The sequence below is a fragment of the Alternaria rosae genome, assembly GCF_020736505.1.
Source record: "Alternaria rosae strain MPI-PUGE-AT-0040 chromosome Unknown BKA58scaffold_6, whole genome shotgun sequence".
Classification (NCBI taxonomy): domain Eukaryota; kingdom Fungi; phylum Ascomycota; class Dothideomycetes; order Pleosporales; family Pleosporaceae; genus Alternaria; species Alternaria rosae.
This window is the reverse complement of record NW_025763575.1, coordinates 2518765-2538296: the sequence shown is the minus strand read 5'-3', so window position 1 is coordinate 2538296 and position 19532 is coordinate 2518765. Positions and strand designations below refer to the sequence as shown.

The following is a 19532-nucleotide window of genomic DNA, read 5'->3' as shown; positions in this document are numbered from 1 at the left end:
TATAGCGCGTGAGGTAATGCTTACAGAACTTGACAAATCGATCGAGAGACGAGTCGTTCGCGAAGAACGCCTTGATCTGATCGTCGCTGGGGAGGGACGTGGAGGCGGACATGGTACTTGGAAAGAGTGGTCGAAAAGTGTGTAGTGGCTGACCAATTCTCTGGTAGTTGGAGGAAGAAAGAGCCAAGGTAACAAAGGACGTCTAGCTTTAAATACGTACTATCCCCTCGTCGATAATCGCACGTGTGGCCTTCACCGTAGGTTGTTCCATCACCGCCCCCTTCACTATGGATATCTTCACACGTCTGACGCCCGGATTGACTGCTGCCTTCACCTCGACAGTCAACGCAGCATCACAGCGACAATCCACTCGCCTTAGCTGCGGATAACTCCAACAGCTTAGCGCTCCGATTGGCTGCCGCCTTCACATCTGGATCTGCCAGATCCACACGTGGAGGCTGGCGGGACTTGCCGCGCGACTTCACCTCGACAATCAACCCACCTTCACAGCGATCAAGTCCCCTTCACCACGGGGATGCCCCGCATCCTAGCGCTCCGATTGGCTGCCGCCTTCACATCTGGATCTGCCAGATCCGCACGTGAAGGCTGGCGGCCGCGCGACTTCACCTCGACAAGCAACTCCTCTTCACGGCGACAATCGACCCCGCGTCACCTCAACAATCGGCCCACCTTGACAGCACCCAGCCCAGCGTCAAGGCGATAATAAGCTCGCCTTCGCCGCAAACATCTCCAGCGACCTGGCGCTCCCATTGGCTGCCGCCTTCACATCTGGATCGGCCAGATCCGCATGTGAAGGCCTGCGTCTGCGCGACTTCACCTCGACAGTCAACGCAGCATTACCGCGACAATCAACTCACCTTCGTCGCGGACATCTCCAGCATCCTGGCGCTGCGATTGGCTGCCGCCTTCACACCCTAATTAGCCAGATCCGCATGTGAAGTTCTGCGGGACTTGCCGCGCGACGTCGCTGCGGTCATTTCGACTTCACTGCAGATATCTTGCTCAGTCCAACGCTCGGAGTAGCTGCTGCCTTCACCGCAGATTGTTCCACTTTACCATTCTTCTCATTCAAGTGGCTCGTGCTTCCCTGGGTATATATTGGCGCCTTTCCGCTGCTCCTTCGTTGCAACTTCACAACTTCTCTACATCAACACAATTCCAACACACTTCTCTTACCATGGCATACCTCTCCAACGCCTTGACCTCCGAACACCTATCTACCGACGGTGTCCAAGGCCTACACTATGAGCTGATCAGCAAGGTTGGCCTCAGTGTATGTACCTTCACATCGCTACTTCACCAACACGCAACAAGCTGACCTTGTCTCTAGGACGCTATCGAGCTGCCAACTCCCGCTGAACTCCGCTCCCTCCCTTTGCTGCCCAACACCACGCTTCCCAACGACTACGACCGCACCCCCGGCAAGTTCGTCTTCGCTAATCCCGCGCGCACCTACCCTATCGTCTACAACAACAAGGAAGGCATGCTCGTTGGCAAGTCAGAGAATGGCGATCGCATCTGGGCCCACATCCATCGCGCCTACGGCAACAAGGTCCTCTGTGATCGCCCTCAACGCGCATTTATCTTGTTCCAAGCTGTCAGTAGTGGTGGCGTAGTTCAGTGTCTTTCTAGTCTTGAGCAGGTTAATGAGTGGGATGGATACATCGCGGGCGAGTGCGAGGGCCTGGTTCCGCGCTGGCGTTTTGTGTATGATTCCCTTGTTCAAGAGCTTCAGGCGGAGGCGGAGTAGGGGCTTTGAGGACTTACAGGTAGCAGTACCTTGCGGTAGATAGCATGACTTTGAGATCCAATTCTACCTCTTTCTTTCCTACCTCTTTTGTGTCGACCGGCCTGAACATCGTGACAGTACTATTGTTCCAACGTCGACGTGCTATAGCTCTACTATTATAACTCTAACTTGGAAGGCTATAGAAGAAGACGCATCTTTTACCTATCGCGAGGTAACGTACAGTCTAACGTTCTTATTAGCTACTACCTTAACTTCTGGATCTACCAGATCCGCACGTAAAGGCTCGCGGGACTTGCCGCGCACCAGTTTCGTTCCTCTGTGCCTACTTGCAGACTACAATCGCTACCTAGATCGCATTCTTCATATTCTTACAAGCGTAAGAAGTCCCTCTATCTTGCTGTTATCTAATCTACGAACGTACCTACAGTAGTATGGCTCAAGTCTTGAACTTCCTGACTTCGCGCACAGGCCTGTAGTCGGAGGTTACAAGCTCCGACTTCAGCGAGGAACGTCAAGTCTCTCCAGCCAAAGTTCACGCATAAATATCTCAACAACAGTGCTAGCTGCAGGTATTCTGAAAGATGGAATAGATTTGGAGCGTTGTCTTGCATCTTTTGGGTAAGTTGCAGCACGTTGCGATACTAGTAAAGCCCGCGGATTATGCGCACGGATTATGCCCTCTAGATTTCCTTTCTTGGTTAGCGAACCCTAACGCGATACCTAATCGAGCGCGGATTGTGCATAATCCGTCGCCTCATATTGGTTAGGCCTGACGAACTTTTTGTTTCCCGTGAAGCACTAGCGTTGATCTCCAAGCACTATACTTCGAATGGTTGTTCATCTTGACAGTCCCAATGTGCGACTAAGGGAAGCAAACAAGGTTCCAGTACGCAAGGGTGCCACCCAATGAAATCTAGTCCTTGGCGAATTGACATACACAAGTTTCCAGAGACTGTCAGCCGTCCCCGCAATACTTCGCCATATTCGAAACCTTCTAACTTCGGTTCCATTTTCCAATCGTCAATCCTTAACGTGTTCGTTCCATGTGATAGTCGAGGATGATCAAAGATCACGGGACCAGTCAATGAGGCCCATGACCACGATGGTCCAGACCCTGCAGAAGCCCATTCCTTCTCTAATTCACAATCTGGTCGCCGCCATCGCAACTGCATGCTAAGATCAAACAACCAGAGACCGGCAAGGTACTGGTCAGGCTTTAGCCCTAAAAAGGCACCAAAGGCTTTTGCTATAGCTGCAAAGGCAGGAAGTCTGTCCTCAGGGTTCTTTAGTTTGCGCCCTGAATACTCCTCTACTTTGCTTTGCCAATCACCGAGGGCTGAATCCAAATCGTGTTTGTGAGACGCATCATCCAATCGAAAAGGATAGGGTGAATCGACTATTTTGCCGCTGAACCGACGATCGCTTGAAGCTTCATACGTATAGTTAATGCCTCCGTCGACCCAACGACTTGCCGGACACTCCCACACCGTCTGCTTGCTTCCAAAACGAACAGTACGGAGAGATTGGTAATGCTCCTGGAAGGTCCATGCTCTTAGATCAATTGGGTCCTCGTATGTAATATGCAGAGGTTTCGCTGAAACGAGACTCGATCGAACAATCGCGGGATCTCCCGAACTTTGACGGTACTGTATCTGGCATACCGTCCCGTAGCAGTGGGTTGGCTCCCGATGGCCCAAAAATCCCTCAGACACTTCTGTTGCTCTTGCTGCCGCAAAGGTAATCAAAGCTCCCCGGTAGATCTGATCCATCTTTCTAATTTCTTTGTCTATGTCCTTCTTGTTATCCTGTACAATGCAGATTGCGTCAACCCAAAGATATTTTAGCCGGAGTTTCCTGGTTAAGAAGACTGCATCTTTGATAGTTTGCGGAAGTTCGTCAAGTGGAAACCCATTGCGTCTACGTTCAAGTCGCGCATCAATAGTTTTGGACTCCTGGTCACCTCCCCAGCAATAGCTGAGAATGGCGTAGGCGACCTGATCTATCGACCGAGTTTCTAATACGCGAATGTCCTTACTATCCAAAGCTCCCACCTCGATCAGGCGAGCAGGAAGTTCCTGGCGTTGTGTCTTGCACAATTCCATACATTTCTTGTGTTCTTGGCGACATCGACGAAAGCGATGTCGTATCTGACGAATTTGTTCCTCAGATCCGGGATTCAAGTTCAGCGGTCGGGTCTCAATGTCGATAAAAGCAGGGCTGCCCGCAAGAGTAAACATTGAAAGTGGACACGTTGATTCCTCAACCGAGTCGAACAATGGGGTTGCACCATCTACCCAGCGGATATCAAGACCCCCTCCCCTTTCAACACAACTTATGATTAGCTTCGGGTCGCTAGGTACTGTAGTGATGTTCGTAGCCGTGTACTTTTGGTAAGTCAAACGGAAGAATTCACATCCGGCCTTGTCTGCTCGTTCTACTTCTTTAAGCGAGAAAGAAGTTAGTTCCCCAAAAGTGAATATGATATCTTTGCAATGCTCGCAGCTGTGTGGTGAAACATGTCCGAAATTATCCTTCCACTGGGAACTATCCATGATCAGTCTCCGATGAGTTAAAAATTGAGAGAAAAGGGCTGGCAGAGTCCTGACGGTATGCTAAGCTTGTAAAGAACGGAACCAAGTCGTCGACGTTCACGGTAATGTTGACCGCTAGAACTACAGAATCTAGGAAGCGTGATATCTGTGGTAACATAAGAGTTGTGCGGGGTAGATAGAATTACGTAAATATACCTTATCCGTGCGCGCACCTGCAAAGATAGGGAAGATAGGGCTGTAGAACCGCACCCAATAGCTATCATCGTAGGAATTTCTGGTAGATCAATCTGCAGACCTATGTGACACTATTTACTCGCACAATACATGCAGGCAGAAATAAAGGTGGCCACGGTGGATGGTTGTTGTAGGAGCTTGGGTGTGGAACCTGCGCTAACGCGAAGGACAGAGAGAGGATCCGCATTGATTTCAAAGGAATTCCAGGCAGTCGCTTGGAGGTAGGTTGCGGTCGCAACGCTGAGGACGCGTCGGCGCGTCTCGAGCTTCCACCACGGGGGATAGCAAGTTTGACGTCACCACCGACCCATCTCAAAATACCTCAGGCGCCATCACCACAATGTCATGTTTATATTCAAGGTCGCGCGCTCTCTTACGACAATCTTCCACTCATCGCGTCCTCCTCGACCAACAGCATTCCTCTGAATCATCAGGAGCCTCCACACACAACCACGGTACTGCGGTAACACACCAGACACTCCAGCGAACAACATCAAAGCTATCTCAATCATACCGTATACCAAAGTAAACTCTCAATAACCAGCCCGGACCAGGATCAGACCGTAGTCTAAGTCAAAGGCGCCTTCTATTCATTCTGCTCTCTTACGACAGAATCCACCATGAAGCCCGATCCGGCAGTCATCAGGCTCCTCGGCCTGAACCTTGATAAGACGAATATCTCTTCTGCAGGCGGAGGCGGCTCGAGCTCGGCATCGACGTTGAAGATCACGTCACAACTTGACGATGGCACAGATCAGACATTCTTCATGAAGACTGGGAGCGGGAAAGAGGCCGAGGTCATGTTCCAAGGTAAGCGCAACCTCTAGCACCTCCGGGCTGGCTAATCAACTGACAGCGCGCTGAAGGCGAGTACGCATCCCTCCAAGCCATCCACGACGCCGTACCATCTCTATGTCCTCAACCCCTTGGTCACGGAAGATTCGAATCGCAGCCATCTACATCCTTCCTCGTGACTGAATTCCTTAACCTCACGGGACGATCGAGTTCAAAGTCGACGAAAGCGCTATCGCTGGCAGCTAAGCTCGCAAAGCTACATACCACGCCCGCGCCCATACCACAAGGCTGTGACAAGCCTGTGTTTGGATTTTCAGTGACAACATGTTGCGGCGATACACCACAAGATAATAGCTATAAGGGAAGCTGGGCAGACTTTTATGCGGAAAACCGTCTCAGATCTATTTTACGATTCGCGGAGCAGAATGGGCGCAGGGACGGCGACGTGAAGAAGCTAGTTGAGCAGACTGTGGCCATGATAGTAGCCCGCTTGATAGGCGATGACCATCTAAATAACGGCAAGGGAGTTACACCTGTCGTTGTGCATGGCGACTTATGGAGCGGCAATGCAAGCGTAGGCGTCATTGGTAACAAGAAGGGCGAGCCTGAAGACGTGGTCTACGACCCGTCGGCATGCTACACGCACAACGAGTTTGAACTAGGCGCCATGAAAATGTTTGGTGGCTTCGGAGGGAGTTTCCTGAAAGAGTACCATCAGCTGTGTCCAAAGACGGAGCCCGTGGAGGAATATGAAGATAGAGTGAAGCTATATGAGCTATACCATCATCTTAACCACTATGCAATGTTTGGGGGAAGTTATCGGAGCGGCGCGGTCAGTATCATGAGAGATCTCATCAAGAAGTATGGTAGTGAAGGATAGGTCAAAGAATCGATGGAGTGACAACGAGTGGTCAAGTATCTACATTTGAATGTACACCAGCGTCCTGTCGCACCAGCCTCAACAATCGCGTATGTCTCGTCTTGTAGCTCACACGGACCAGCAATGCGAGTTTACAAGACAACCTCGATCCGCCTAAGCAAGCCCAGCGGCCTGGATAGCGAAGGAAGCCGCCGCATCCGCACTGCTGCCGTAGCTGAGATGGCTTCCAGTAGCACCGCCATCACCACCACCGCCGCAGATTTGATCAGCAGTACCGCAGAACTGCTTGATCTTGTCGGTTGAAAGACCGCTGATAGCCTGGCGCTTCAATGGGTCTCCGAACATGACAGCGCCGCTAACATCAGTGGCAGAAATTCCCTTGCTGAAAGCATTGTGAACGACCATGGCACCTTGAGAGTAGCCTGATACGATGACCTTGGTATCAGGACATTGAGACTTGGCCTGCTTGACCAGATCGGCCATCTTCTGACCACCGTCGCCACCGAGGTTGGCGTTACCAGCAGCAGAGGCAGCGTAGTCAACACCCTGAACGGTAACACGGTCGTTACCCAGCTTCTGTCGGATAGCCTTGAACATCGGTGGCCCAGACACGGATCCGACGTTACCCATCTCTCCGGTACCACGTGCGAAGACGATGGTCATATCGGTGCAGCAGCTCTTGTCCACGATACCATTTTCGCTTCCTCCGAAGGCGTTGGACGATCCAGATTGGGGCTTGCAGTTTGTACCAATGGTGCCGGCGCCACCAGTGTTGCCTCCGCCCGTCGCTGCGGGTGCTTCAGCGGCACCAGTTTTGGAAGGTCCGGGAACAGCGGCGTCAGCTGTTGTCGTAGCACCACCAGCACCGCCTCCGAGGCCTCCAAGACCTCCAAGACCCCCGAGACCTCCACTGGAACCTCCCCCTAGGCCGCTGAGCCAGCTGCTCAATCCTGAACCACCTGTGCCGGTACTGCCTCCACCTAGGCTTGGAAGGCTGGTCGGAAGTGAGAAACCTCCACCTCCGAGAGAGGGGATGTTGGTTGGGAGGCTAAATCCTGATCCTCCACCAAGTCCACCAAGTCCACCAAGTCCTGAGCCTCCACCGAGGCCTGAGCCCAGGCCAGAACCTAGACCAGAACCGAGGCCAGAGCCCAGACCAGAACCCAGACCGGTCCCTGTCCCAGAGCCCAATCCCCCAGTTGGTAGCGAGAAGGATGGTAGTGAGGGAAGCTGGGGGTGCGGGAATGCAGTTGCAATGCTGGCAAGAGCGAAAGCTTGAGCGGCGTAGAACTTCATCTTGCGATAGTGTTCAATGAGTCGTCTGTGTCTGTATAGAGCAAGTCGTTTGTAGAGAAAGATTCAGGTGCACAGCACAACGAAGAACAAGACTGGCGCCGAAAGCGAATGTGGTAGAGTGGAAGCGAAAGTCGGATCGAAGTCGATGCCCATCAAACTTCTGTTGGAAACCTACATCTTATACAAAAGTCCACGGCTGACTTCCTCGGAGGACCATCGCAGCGAGTTGCGCCGTTGGGTTTCGAAACATTGCTTCTGCGGCGAAATGTGATGAAAGGAATGCCATGGCGTTGTCCACCGACGCGACGTTATTGTGGAGTCGTCGCCCCATTCGCGGGAAGAGGCTGATGTGTACAGGGAAGCTTACCCATGCTCTCCATGTCTGATCACTGAATCTCTCGGGTGACCTCTACATGTTTCGTGTTTTGCCCGGGTTAGCCTCGGCATGCGGTTGGGAGGAGTAAAGCCCTTGTTTCTGCGACCAAGGATGGACGTTGGCGCATGACTCCAGTAACGGTTTAAATCATCGAATAGGATTCCCATTGCGTTAGCGGCGGACGGGATGCTAGGGTGCTGTAGCAACCTCGACAAGTGGTACATGGCATGAGTTGTGAACATCGTACGCAATATCCCCATCGACATCCCGCATCGCGTCAAAACATGCGAAAGTACTTCGTTCACACCTTTGAAGCCGATTGTATGATTTGAGCTAGACACAGTCTTTCGGAATGGTTTACGCAAAAGATTCCGCTGTCAAACATGTGTGCAAACTCTAGTACTGCTATGGAATCTTTACGTCGTTGTTTCTTAGCAAACTATGTCGGCTCGGCTGGCTTGCTGTTGTTAATGCCTTGCATGGTCTGGAACTTGCCGGCGATCGAAATGTACAAGACGGCATCATCCGCTAAGAATCCAACCATCCTTCATTAACCAGCCATGATCTTCTCAAAGGTGCTAACGAAAGGTAATTAATCAGAATGGCGTAGGGCTGTCACATCCATGTCGACGATGCGACCTGCGACGGGCCTCGGCAGCCACCATGTGGGCCGTTTCACGATGGTCCTGGTGCAACATCAACCATGAATCGTCGGTTTACTAACAAGTACTTCTATCGTTCCAATTAGATAACCGTCTTCAACCTTACATCCGAGGCTGGCTTATATGCCTCTTAACGTCCCGTGAACCTTCTTTTTATACGTTATCGCGCTATCACGACGACCCTACCCGCTGTAATGTTAGATGGCGAAGCCTGAGTGGAGAGAACGATGGCTTTACAACATGTTTGCTTCTCTCGCTTGCGTCTAAGCCTTAGGACCTCCTCTTAACCTGCGCTCCCCGCGCAAGAAGAGGGATAAGAATTATTCCCTCTTTCTCTTACCAACCCCTACCCAGTGAAGTAATACAGAGCTGCCCCCCCACTATCCTCTCGTAGTGTGAAGCAAATTCTATTGCCTATAACTACCTTTAATAGCTGCACGCACAGGCCTTACCTATAATTTCTTACTACCTTAGTATTGTACGTAGCATAACGATCAAGCTTCTAAAGTAAGCTCTAGAATAATTACGCGTAGCCTCTCGTGACAAAGACTGACTACTGTGGCGATAGCTACCCACGCTCGCTAACCATTAAGCACAGGTATAACCCGAGGTTCATCTTGTGGAGGCAGCCAGCTGTTGACATTGATGCGAGTACGTCGGGCGAGGACGTTGTGAGAAGAGCAGTCAGAGATGGTATAAGACGTACTTCTTTGTGCGACCCTCGTGCGACGAATGTCCCAAATAGATCTTCGAACCAGCGTCACCACCCCGAAATCTCCCCAGTATATACAACCAACTTGCCGCCGTACTCCTTCTTCGAAGCCTTCGCAAACACCTGCATCATGCCCTCACAGGAATCCTCGACCGAAACCGGCGCCTTCTCGCCCATGCCCAAAGCCTGCGACGCGGCGTCGCCCATATCCGTCGCAACATGGCCTGGGTCGATGATAAAACAGTTGAGCCACTCATCCTCGGCATTGATGCGAATCGTGTACCAATTGAGTGCTGTCTTGGTAGGCCCGTACGCGGCGTTGGTGATGGGCAGGTGGTTGCTGGAGTCATGGTCAACCAGATGCGCAAGAGGACCGTGAAGTTGACTTACACCAACAATCCCGCCGAGGAGCCCATGGGCAGAAATATCGGCTCACGCGCCGACTTCTTCAAGAGCTCCCGCGTCGCTTGGTACAGCGCTATGACGCCATACACGTTTGGCTCCATGTGCGCCTTGATATCCGTAATTTTGACCTCTGCGACTGTGGGGTATATGTAGCTGATGCCGGCGTTCGCAATCACAATGTCGAGGTGATGGATTCCGTGCTTCTGCTGCAGCTTGGCGACGGCGTCTTGCGCGTCCTGCTCGACGCAAGCGTCGAGCTTCACGACAATAAGCTGGCTGTCAAAACCCTTGGGCAGGTCTTGTAGCGCATGCGCGGTCGCGTGCTCCGGGTTGCGCACTGCGGCAATGACGGTGTGCGAGGGCTTTGCCAGAAAGCGCTCGGTAAGGCCAAGACCGATGCCTCGATTGGCGCCTGTGATCAGGACTATGGTGGAGGACATGTTGGTGGGACGGAGTTGCAGTTCTTCTTCTCGCGCGTTGCTGGTGAGTTACGGTTGAGATGGATTTTGTTCAAGGGAATGAAAGGTAGATCTCTGGCTCCACGGTAGGATATTCATTTCTCTCTGCGGGTGGGAAGATACTTGTAGCTTTGGGACCTTCGGCCAGATAGGCTATACGAACATCACGAACGTACGAGAAGGATAAGGCGCCCAACGCGAAGATGACATATCGGCGTACGAACGGTTATAAGCCATGTACGCACTCGTACCTGCATTTGTAGGATTGATCGCGAACAGCCTTCCGATAGTTGTCGCATTTCTAAGCACTACGCTACCCGCCAAGGTTGCGTAACGAAGTTGAGCCGCAAATGGGTGAACGCAAGGCTGTCGTATCATCCAATGATGGTGTCGACAGGGACGCGCATAGGGGTAAAGTTATCAAGACATTGATGTCTATCGGGCATGGACGTGCGTAGGGATCGCAGGTAGAGACGCGACGGTCCAGATGGTGACATGATGTTGTCTTCAACGGCTCGCTAGCTCAAATCACCCGCGCCTCGCTTGCCTGCACCATCTTCACCCCGCAGTTAGCATTCACCCCATCTTGCAGCGCCAAGTCGCATACCACCTCATCATCGACTTTGCTACCAAACAAAGCCAACGCGCATCCAGTCCATGACCATGATGATCACCGGCATCCACCACATCAACCTCGTAGTACCTCCAAACACGCTCCACCTAGCCAACGACTTCTACGCCACAACCCTTGGCCTGACACCGCGCACAGTACCACACTTACAACGCGAAACGCTCGCATGGTTCGACATCGGCAGCTCGGGTCAGCAAGTACACGTCGCGATTGGCAAGCCAGAAGACTTTGCGCATTCTTCATCACGGCATCCATGTTTTCGGGTTGGCAGCGTGGAAGCGCTGAACGAGCTGAGAGTGAAAGTATGGGAACATCATGAGCGGGGTGGAGAGGCGGCGCCGTTGGAAGCAGATAGACCTGGTGCGAAGAATAGCGGGGCGGAGGGTGTAGAGTACCCGACGAGGTTCTTTGCGAGGGACTTTGCGGGGAATAGACTGGAGTTTAGTGTGTGAGGAAGGATGAATGAGAATTGACTTTCGCTTTAACGCCACAAGAATGCCACTAGAAATACATGTCTATAAGGAGACGGCGTGACGAAACCGTGTGTCTTAGACCCATAGCATCGCTGTGGCCAATACAATGACAGTTGCAATGGCGGGTAGATGCACACCCAGCATACCTGCGCCACCCTTTGCATTCAATTTCACCACTGCGCCAGGGAAGTTGCACGTCAGTCTGTCCGGGTTCTCGTCTCTCCTCCCATACATGCTATCCCTCTGCGCGCCATTCGGGCATGCAAAGCCAAGCTGCGCCGGGCAGCTGCGCACAATATCAAAGCACATGTCCTCGCAAGGCTTCAGCTCTTTGTATGGGCCAGGGCTGATGTCCTCGTCGATGATTGGGTTGCGGGATCGGCTAAAGGCAGCGCTGTCATTGAAACCAGGTATCATATCAGGGAGGGAGCCGTTGGCAAAGGGCGTCTTGATGTTGCGCGGTACGAGAGAAGAGTCGGACGCGGTCCAGTCTTCGCACCGAGGCATCTGGACCATGCACAGCCAATTCTTGTAGTTCCTCGCGCAGTCGTCACACGTTACAGCTAGTGAGTACTGCGCTTCCGAGACTGTATCGCAAGCCACCTGCGCCAAAGACTTGTTGAAGCTGTCGTAGTATTCGCGGGCTTTGTTCTCATAGATTTCGGCGAGAGCGGAGTCGTTGAGCTTGAAGTTCGTGTTGGAGGGAACGGCGTAGGCGACCATGTCGCAGAATTCGAGATCGAAAAGCACCTGGCAGGAGTCATCTTTGCACATTGTTAGCATGATCCAGGAGACAGGAGAGTGATTCACTCGCCGGCTTTGGTAGTCCAGTTGAAAGCCTGAAAGACCCTGCCTCCGCCTCTTGTCGTGCCCGTGCCAGGAATGGTGAGAGGCTGTTGGCTTCCCTCGATGACCACAAACCCATTGTATGTCTTCGCGGTCTGCAGATTCCTTACGTGGAACTGAGTCTTGGGCATGTTGTCGTCCCCGCTAATCTTCCTGAACTTGGTCGTGATGCTTGAGTCGATGGTGAAGTTCCTTGTCGCGTTCACGTTGAATTGCTCCTTGAGCGCGCAGTATGAGCGTTCTAGCCCTGTGACTGGAGTCCATTCGCCGTCCGGGAAGGCGTACATATGAAAGGGGTTCTGCTCCCTCCATCTATCGACCTCCGTAGTATCGTTGGAGTCGCCCATGTCGTATGTTATGAACAACGTCGATTCGCTATCTGTGTCGACCATGTAGAGGAAAGGTGTCTCGTCGTCGTAGCTATGGTAAGGTCCGTCTGTGCTTGCGGCGAGTTCAAAGTGCCAGCTCCCAAACCAATCTTCCTCGAGCTTGGGCGCTCCGATGCCGATGTATACGTCCGAGGTGGTGTTGAGCTCGAAGCTGGCGTAGCCACCATCGAAGAGCACGCCCGTAATGTTGGTGAGGGTATCTTGCGTCGCATCTGGGCCTGGCTGCTTGTTGCGCGGTGACGTGGAAACGTACATGACCAGCTGCGGGTGGTTCTTCCTTGCCTCCTTCGCGTCTCCGTTCGGCATAGGCTGGCGGCAAGTGTTGGCCGTTATCCAGACGCGACTACTGCCGGCCTGTCGCTTTGCCAGCTCTCCCATCTCATCGTCCCCGATGTCACCCTTCTTTCCAGGGACTTTTGCATCTTCCAAGCCAGCTTCGTTAGAGACGTTATCTGCTCCCCGTGCTTCCAGAGCATCCAAGGGAACATCAAGCACACTCCTCAGGCGCAATTGACCCTTCTCGAACACGAAGTGTATTGTCTGTTCCGGGTCGATGTCCTTTTCAGTCTTCTCGTTGTTGGTGAGCGATTCTGGCGCTTCTGTCTGCCGTCCAATCAGGCTCCGGTCGAGATAGCTGAACTCCGGCTCGTAGCCATCGCTCTCTGCTCGATCGTACCCCCCATCTTCAATGGATGGCGTATCTTCGCTGGTGAAGGCGTGCAGCGCGAGGCTGTCAAAGGCGTCGTGATCGGGCGTCGCAAGAACTTCGGCGGCGTGGACAAGAGGTAGCGAAGGCGTCCATAGTGCGATACAGGCGCTACTAGCGACGAGGTATGCGAGCAGTCTCGACTGCAAAGGTGAAAGCTTGGGGCGTTGCATTGCCCTCTCCGCTGCGTTATCGATAGAACCGGGGCCGCATGAGTGGGTGGTGGGCGCAGTGGGTGCGCTGGGAGGGAAACGAGCGTCAGGCGATCGCACGTGTGAAGAGAGCGATGCGGGCAAAGGACGATGTAGGTCAGGACGTCCAAGGATAAAGAAGGTTTGGCGGGGCGTGGTAGTACTCGGGCTGTCAGGAAAGTGTGGCGCAAGGGTCTGGTCGCGCAACGGCTGATCCATTGCTCGCCCTGCCAAGACCTGTGGCTTCCCGAGTCCAGCCCCCACGTGGGCGGCATCACCGTTGCACCCATCGCATATCACTCAAAAACAGTCGTCGCATACATCAATAGTGGTTCATATACACATGGGATTGATATATACAGTTCTTGTGATCCAGGAGAAAGCGAGATGCCGTCGCGACTATATACAGTGCATCCTCTTAACATCCTCCACCCGACAAAAGCTTGGATCAAGGTACTGTGTCTCCTACTCGTCTAAACTCTATGCAAGAGCGGGGCTGGCATTCTGGAGCAACATCGCGAAGTACGCTTGGAACCAAGTACCAGCCTCGGGCGCAGGCTTGAACGCAGAGTCCTTGCCGCAGAAGCCATCGTAGCGGGCAGCAGATTGGTCGGATGTACCGTCAGACTAGATTCTCGTTAGCATTCGCCTCCTCAATCGTCTACAGATGTGCTAAATACCTCGCCACCGGGCTTGACCCAGACAAAAGCATCGACAAGCGCGTTGTCGGTGTTGGTAGTAGGACGGATACCGAAGCCAGCGCCCTTGACGTTGCACCAATCTCCCCAAGCCTGCTGGCCAGTAGGCTGCTTACCGCTGCGGCCAGTGTCGACGATGAAGTGAGCTGGGAAGCCCTCGGCCTTGAGCAGGGGAGCGAAGGCGTTGATGTAGCGCTCCTCGTCGCAGTTCTTGCTTCCTTGGGTGATGGATGGGCAGGTAGCAATGCGGAATGCGTTGTAGTTGCTAACGTTAGTGACAATACCACGGACAGCACGGGGCGAGCCAGCCGCCTTGTAGACCTCGGCGTAGAGCTTTGCGGCTGGGCCAATGTTGGCGTCCCAGCCGAGCCAGCCAGCGTGGCCTCCGTCAAGGTACATGTCGACGTTGGCGAAGTTGAGGGTCTTGAGAGCGTAGGCAGTGAGGTCCTTGTAGTAGGGGGCAGCGCGCGAGCACTTTGCCACGCCCATGTTGGTGATCATGTTGGCTAGGGAGTCGGGCTCAATGGCAAGGTTGATCTTGACGTCAGGGTACTTCTTGATGATGGCGGCAATCTTGTCGATGTACTGGGTCTTGTACTTTTCTACGCCACCCTCGTCGATCTTGAGCTCGCCGTTGGAGGCAAGGGCTGCGCAGTCACGCTCGGGTAGGTCGTAGACGACAAAGGTACCCATCAGCTTCGCACCTGCGGCGTTCTTGGCCTTGATGTCGGCCAGGTAAGTGTCCATGAGAGGAACCTTGGCCATCGTGTCCATCCATACGAATGAGCCGACCTTGGCTACCGCGGAAGCAGCAGGCTTCAGAGATGCAGCAAGAGATGGCATGGCCTGGGTGTAGACCTCGGACGAGTAGTACGGGTTAGCGTAGAAGTCCTTGCCAGCGAAGGGGTTGCCAGTCGCTGCGGGAGCGGCCGTTGTGGTAGCACGAGTGCTGGTCGCTTGGGGCAGGGCCTGAGCCACGCCAGCTGCGAGCGCAGCAGTGAAGAGAAGTTTAGATAGCATCGTGGCTAGAGAAGAGAGTGTGAGAAGGAGTGCGTGAAGAATGAAACCTCTGGCGAGCACGCATATTTGTATGCTGGAGCTCAACCCCGGTGCTGGCGATCATGAAGTCTTCATCAATATCCAAATTACTTCAGCCGGTGTGAATGTCCGTGATGCCGCCGCTGGTAGGTTTCAAGACTTCTCCAGACAAAGCTCGGTCATTTGATATGTCCAAGTGGTACCTGCGCCCCCGGATCTTCTCGAAGCCCGCGAAGAACGTCCATGCTCATGACTCGGCCCGCCTCCACATTTGATGAAGGTGTATTGCTGCGGGGGTACTACAACGGGTACTAGGCAATGCACTCCGGTTGCCGAACAGGGTCCCAGGTCTGTCAACCGGTGGCTCGTGGGGTGGAGGCTTGGAATGACTTGTCGTCTGCTAGAGCGAACGCAGGACTGGGGCTGGCTAGAGACGTCTAGGTACTAGATCGCCTTGACTTCATATCGGAACGTTGTCGCGTTCATGGTGGTCGGTCATTGCAGCCACAACGGTACTTAGCGTAGCTGTAGACATGAATGTATGTGTGATGTGGTTGGGCACAGTCGCGCGAAGGCGGAGCTCGGTTCCTCTGGGCCACTAGCGCGCTTCGACACAAGACTCCCGTTGCCTTCGTGCCATCCTCCCAGACATCCTTCCCCAACTTCCATTGCGATATGAAAATGCACGTGGTCGTTTTCAAAGTTTGACGTTGCGACGTCAGATGCGCCCCAAAGAGGCGTCTACCTGCAACCCGGTTCAGTATATGAAGACAGGGCTCAGTGCTGCCTTACAAGGTTTTGTTACCCGGTTCACCTCGGCCACATTAATCTATTCTGCTGCGGCATGTATATTGCTCGCGCTGCCAACCAAGGGGTCATATGACGTCCCACGAGTGAGCGCTTGCGATGTCCAGAGACTTGGAGTGAGCAAATTTTTGATCAACTTTGAGCTCAATGTTCGCCATGAAGAGTTCGGCGATGACAGACTCCGCGAACTGGCAACATGGTGTCTCCTGAGAGTGCTTGCAGACTCCAATAGATGGATCGACATATCAATGGCGGTTCATGCAGCATATACCTGTTCTTCTGGTTCTAAGGCGAGTGGAATGCCAATAACGAGGTTTACGTGTGCCATATACTGCGACGAGATTGGATAGGGATAACTTTGGCAGAAGCCCATTGTGAGTGCCTCCGGCCTTCTTCGCCACATCTCGATGTACATGACACGAAGCACACGTTGATGGCGTGGGATGTTAAGATTATGCACCCGTATACAAATTTCGTTATAAATATATGCGTTGTTTGCAGGAAGAGGAACGATCGTGTGGTGCTGAAGAAGGAGCCTTCTGGTACTATCTGCTGTCTCATACGCACTATGGCACACCTCTAGGCATGCATCAACGTTCACTGTAGATTGGTGATCTGGCGATATTTGTCATTTGAGGAATCACACTTGTATCAGTATGGTATGGATCCTAGAAGTTCCGGGGCGCTCGTTGGCGATTGGTCATCGCAATGTCATGGCATGGACGCGCCGGAACCAGTCTTCGCCATAAACGTGTATCGACTCAAGACATCGTCTATACATTCTTGCTACCCTTGAGCTTGATTCATTTGAGAGAAGTCTTTCCCCCGCTCGGACGAGGTCGGCGAGGTAATGTCCAACGCTTCAGGCTACGTCAGTATGGTATACTCATTGCCAGCATATACAGAGGCACAGGATACGATGATGTTTCCGAAGTCATTGAAGTATATACTACACAACGTGATCTACAGCAAAGATCAACTAGCAAAAATCTCTTTCAGATCGCGTAAGCCGGTACAAAAAGGATACCTTGATGCCATGCAAGAAATAACGCCGCCCATATGCTCGAAGGGTATCGTTTGTACCGAATGCTTTTGATGGCTGGACGGAACCAGACCTATGCATGCCCCATGAAACGCCATATCCATCGTTCCCGCGTGACGACAGGCCATGATTATTCCGCTAGTCTAAGCGGAGACCAGCGGCCCGTGGAAATCTCTTAGTGTAGCGACGAGGTCGTCTTCGCGGAACAACTGTAGCAACAACTTCTCTTGCACCTCCTTCCATTTGCGAAGGTCGTCCAACTCGCGTGTGCTCAACCACTTCTCTTCGTTGCCAACTACGTCAGAGCGCTCGGCTTTGGTAAGGGTAAACTCAATCTTCTCTCGCTCGTAGGCTATGCGTTGGAGGATGCGGACCATGCCCTTGTAGGTGTCGTGGAGTAGCTTCTCACGGGCGCGCTGTCGGTCGTACCAAACAAGATGAAGGGAATGTTTCGCTTCGCGTCGATCGACTTTGGGAATTTCCTGCGTCTGGACAAAGCCCTGGATGGTAAGATCGTTGACTATGCCGCGAACGTCCGCAGCGGGCATCATCATGACATTGCACATGGCGCGCTCGTCGAGCTTGCCCTTCTTCCTCAACGCGCGAACCAGCTTCACGCCCAAGGAGCCCTTCCTTGCGGATATTGTGCTCTCAACTTCGGTCTGTATCATCTGCCGCGCAATCTCATCAAACTCAATGTGCCATTGTGAGAATCCGGCGCGAGAGTGCCAGGTGACAAAGTGGAAGGGGTCTTCGGCCAGCATCTGGATGTGCTTGTCCACAACCTTGGTCCTGTCTTCCATGTTGAGGGTTGCGGGGTCAACTGGCTGTGTCCAGATAGTGGCTCGATTGATGTGCCCTTTACGAGTCATTTGCGCCGCGGCGTTCGGATCCAGGCCCTCGAAGATGTCCAGATCGCGCTCACGGCTGAGCTTCGTGGCAACATCGCGGGCGGTTACTAGGAAGCGAGGGTCGATCGAGTTCTCTCCAGCTTCCCCGGCAGGTAGCGGTGGATCAGGCCACTCTTCCCAGCAGCGGGGTGTCTTGGACTCGAGCATGCGCAACATGGTCTGGTAGACACGCGCAGTGATAGGCCCAAGACGTTGTTGTACGAGGCTCACCAGCTGCTCCGTCCGCATGGCGACCGCAATCTTCTCCGGGTTAACGCGAATAACGAGGTCATCGTCGGATGATGGCGCTGCCCAGCTGCTTGTGCCATTCGCACCGTTCATCTTGACACGCTTGTTGGAACCATTCGTCTGTCCGTTTCGGGCGAACTTTGGGACCGTCAGCCACTCGTCGCGCATCGCCCGTTTACGTTGCAGGGTTCCTCGGTGGACATTGTCCTTGTCTTTTGTGCCTGTGGGTGTGACGCCTGCGTTTTCCTGCTCGATGGACTCCTGGTAGAGCATGTCGTGCATATCACCGGGAGAAAGGTATTGTGTTTCGGTGACCGTCCTGACCCAGCCGCGCTCCACCAGCAACTGAATAAGCTCGTACAGCTCGTCGACGGAGGTAATGTCACTGTCATCCTGCTCTTGCCCGGGCTCTTCTGGAGCGCTATTGTGTGTCACACTGTCGACCTTGGAGGGCTTGTGGACGCCGTTGGTCTTGCCGTGGCCGTTGGAGAGTTCGGTGGGGTCTGGTTTCGCGTCGTCCAACTCCGAGGGTATGCCGTTCGTGACGCCGTTCATCTTCGCTGTTCCGTTGACATGAGCGCCGTTGGTCCGTTTCCGCTTTGAACCGACTCCGTTGGCCGCGCCGTCGTCTGAGTCATCGTCGCTTTCATTTTCGGGCGGGAAGTAGGCTTCCTTCAAGTCGGCGATGCGCGTGTGGCCGAGCGCGAGCAGGTTGGATATGACGTTGGCGGCCTTTTTGCCGAAGCGGTCTTGGACGAGCTTGACGACTTTGCCGAAGCGGACGATGGCGTACGAGTTCTGCCAGTCGATCTCGTAGTAGGTCAAAGGCGCATCGCTGCCGGAGTGGAAGATGAGATGCTGCTGGAGGAGAATGACGAGGCCATACTTGATTTGGCGCCCATTCAGGTAGGAGACACGTGCAATGGATGCGAGACTCTGACGTCCGTGGCGCGCGAGGATGGAGAAGACGCGCTATGAGTAGTTAGAATCGTGTTCTTGAATGCGCCTGTCGCATGCCTGAATGCAGAACAAAGCTGCGGCCGAGCGCGAGGATGCGCAGAGAGTGGTTTCGACAAGACATACTGCCGCGAGTTCACCGTAGACATCTTCGACCAGGAAGGTGCAGAGTTCAGCAAGGACCTGCAGAGTGCTTGGTTAGGATTCATGTGACATGGGCGAGGCGCATGGGCGGCGCATCTTACCGGAGTCTCTCGCTGGTTGTAAGACATGATGGAGCCTAGATATTTGCCAGATATCTAGGGTGGGGTGATGCTACCGGGGAGACATTGGCGACGCACAGGGACAATAGAGCTGGAGCAGAGAGAGCGAGGGTTGAGCAGCGACAGTCTTAGCGACCTAGAAAATGATAGCGGGTGGGGTGGGTGACCGTTCCCAGTCGAGCTCCGGCCAATGGCTGGCGGGTCGATGGCA

At 53.5% G+C, this 19532-nt stretch overlaps 8 protein-coding genes across 8 annotated transcripts; 2 read left to right on the top strand and 6 right to left on the bottom strand.

Annotated features, from left to right (window-relative positions):
* Positions 1–2349: 2349 nt before the first annotated feature.
* Positions 2350–4439, bottom strand: BKA58DRAFT_387701 (heterokaryon incompatibility protein-domain-containing protein). Its single transcript, XM_046170595.1, has one exon. It carries the CDS (start codon positions 4321–4323, stop codon positions 2590–2592), a length of 1734 nt encoding a protein of 577 aa, XP_046024760.1. The 5' UTR covers positions 4324–4439; the 3' UTR covers positions 2350–2589.
* Positions 4440–5177: 738 nt separating this feature from the next.
* BKA58DRAFT_318107 (Fructosamine/Ketosamine-3-kinase) lies at positions 5178–6232 on the top strand (the record flags this gene model as incomplete). Its single annotated transcript, XM_046167659.1, has 2 exons — positions 5178–5367; positions 5424–6232. The coding sequence occupies 2 exons, from the start codon at positions 5178–5180 to the stop codon at positions 6230–6232; spliced, it is 999 nt and encodes a 332-aa protein (XP_046024759.1).
* Positions 6233–6309: 77 nt separating this feature from the next.
* On the bottom strand, positions 6310–7710 carry BKA58DRAFT_201857 (cutinase-domain-containing protein). The gene has a single exon (XM_046165845.1). The coding sequence runs from the start codon at positions 7526–7528 to the stop codon at positions 6386–6388; it is 1143 nt and encodes a 380-aa protein (XP_046024758.1). The 5' UTR covers positions 7529–7710; the 3' UTR covers positions 6310–6385.
* Positions 7711–9326: 1616 nt separating this feature from the next.
* On the bottom strand, positions 9327–10123 carry BKA58DRAFT_441284 (uncharacterized protein; the record flags this gene model as incomplete). The annotated part of the gene is made up of 2 exons (XM_046173809.1): positions 9327–9618; positions 9669–10123. 2 exons carry the CDS (start codon positions 10121–10123, stop codon positions 9327–9329), a joined length of 747 nt encoding a protein of 248 aa, XP_046024757.1.
* Positions 10124–10804: 681 nt separating this feature from the next.
* BKA58DRAFT_441283 (uncharacterized protein) lies at positions 10805–11224 on the top strand (the record flags this gene model as incomplete). Its single annotated transcript, XM_046173808.1, has 1 exon — positions 10805–11224. One exon carries the CDS (start codon positions 10805–10807, stop codon positions 11222–11224), a length of 420 nt encoding a protein of 139 aa, XP_046024756.1.
* Positions 11225–11272: 48 nt separating this feature from the next.
* Positions 11273–13558, bottom strand: BKA58DRAFT_201847 (calcium channel subunit Mid1). The gene is made up of 2 exons (XM_046165844.1): positions 12060–13558; positions 11273–12009 (listed from the first exon to the last, which is right to left on the bottom strand). Exons 1-2 carry the CDS (start codon positions 13357–13359, stop codon positions 11321–11323), a joined length of 1989 nt encoding a protein of 662 aa, XP_046024755.1. The 5' UTR covers positions 13360–13558; the 3' UTR covers positions 11273–11320.
* Positions 13559–13652: 94 nt separating this feature from the next.
* BKA58DRAFT_201840 (exoglucanase-6A precursor) lies at positions 13653–15241 on the bottom strand. The gene is made up of 2 exons (XM_046165843.1): positions 14058–15241; positions 13653–14004 (listed from the first exon to the last, which is right to left on the bottom strand). The coding sequence occupies exons 1-2, from the start codon at positions 15093–15095 to the stop codon at positions 13858–13860; spliced, it is 1185 nt and encodes a 394-aa protein (XP_046024754.1). The 5' UTR covers positions 15096–15241; the 3' UTR covers positions 13653–13857.
* Positions 15242–16826: 1585 nt separating this feature from the next.
* On the bottom strand, positions 16827–19490 carry BKA58DRAFT_341357 (RNA polymerase III subunit RPC82-domain-containing protein). Its single transcript, XM_046168349.1, has 3 exons — positions 19304–19490; positions 19185–19241; positions 16827–19073 (listed from the first exon to the last, which is right to left on the bottom strand). Exons 1-3 carry the CDS (start codon positions 19328–19330, stop codon positions 17106–17108), a joined length of 2052 nt encoding a protein of 683 aa, XP_046024753.1. The 5' UTR covers positions 19331–19490; the 3' UTR covers positions 16827–17105.
* Between the last annotated feature and the right edge of the window lie 42 nt (positions 19491–19532).

Excerpts from the sequence above, each read along its gene's own strand:
- BKA58DRAFT_387701 (XM_046170595.1), bottom strand. The coding sequence starts at position 4,323 with ATGGATAGTTCCCAGTGGAAGGATAATTTCGGACATGTTTCACCACAC.
- BKA58DRAFT_201857 (XM_046165845.1), bottom strand. The coding sequence starts at position 7,528 with ATGAAGTTCTACGCCGCTCAAGCTTTCGCTCTTGCCAGCATTGCAACT.
- BKA58DRAFT_201847 (XM_046165844.1), bottom strand. The coding sequence starts at position 13,359 with ATGCAACGCCCCAAGCTTTCACCTTTGCAGTCGAGACTGCTCGCATAC. Across the intron at positions 12,010-12,059 it reads CAACTGGACTACCAAAGCCG|ATGACTCCTGCCAGGTGCTT; the intron begins GCGAGTGAATCA and ends CAATGTGCAAAG.
- BKA58DRAFT_201840 (XM_046165843.1), bottom strand. The coding sequence starts at position 15,095 with ATGCTATCTAAACTTCTCTTCACTGCTGCGCTCGCAGCTGGCGTGGCT. Across the intron at positions 14,005-14,057 it reads GGGTCAAGCCCGGTGGCGAG|TCTGACGGTACATCCGACCA; the intron begins GTATTTAGCACA and ends ACGAGAATCTAG.
- BKA58DRAFT_341357 (XM_046168349.1), bottom strand. The coding sequence starts at position 19,330 with ATGTCTTACAACCAGCGAGAGACTCCG. Across the intron at positions 19,242-19,303 it reads ACAACCAGCGAGAGACTCCG|GTCCTTGCTGAACTCTGCAC; the intron begins GTAAGATGCGCC and ends AGCACTCTGCAG. Across the intron at positions 19,074-19,184 it reads TCTACGGTGAACTCGCGGCA|CGCGTCTTCTCCATCCTCGC; the intron begins GTATGTCTTGTC and ends AACTACTCATAG.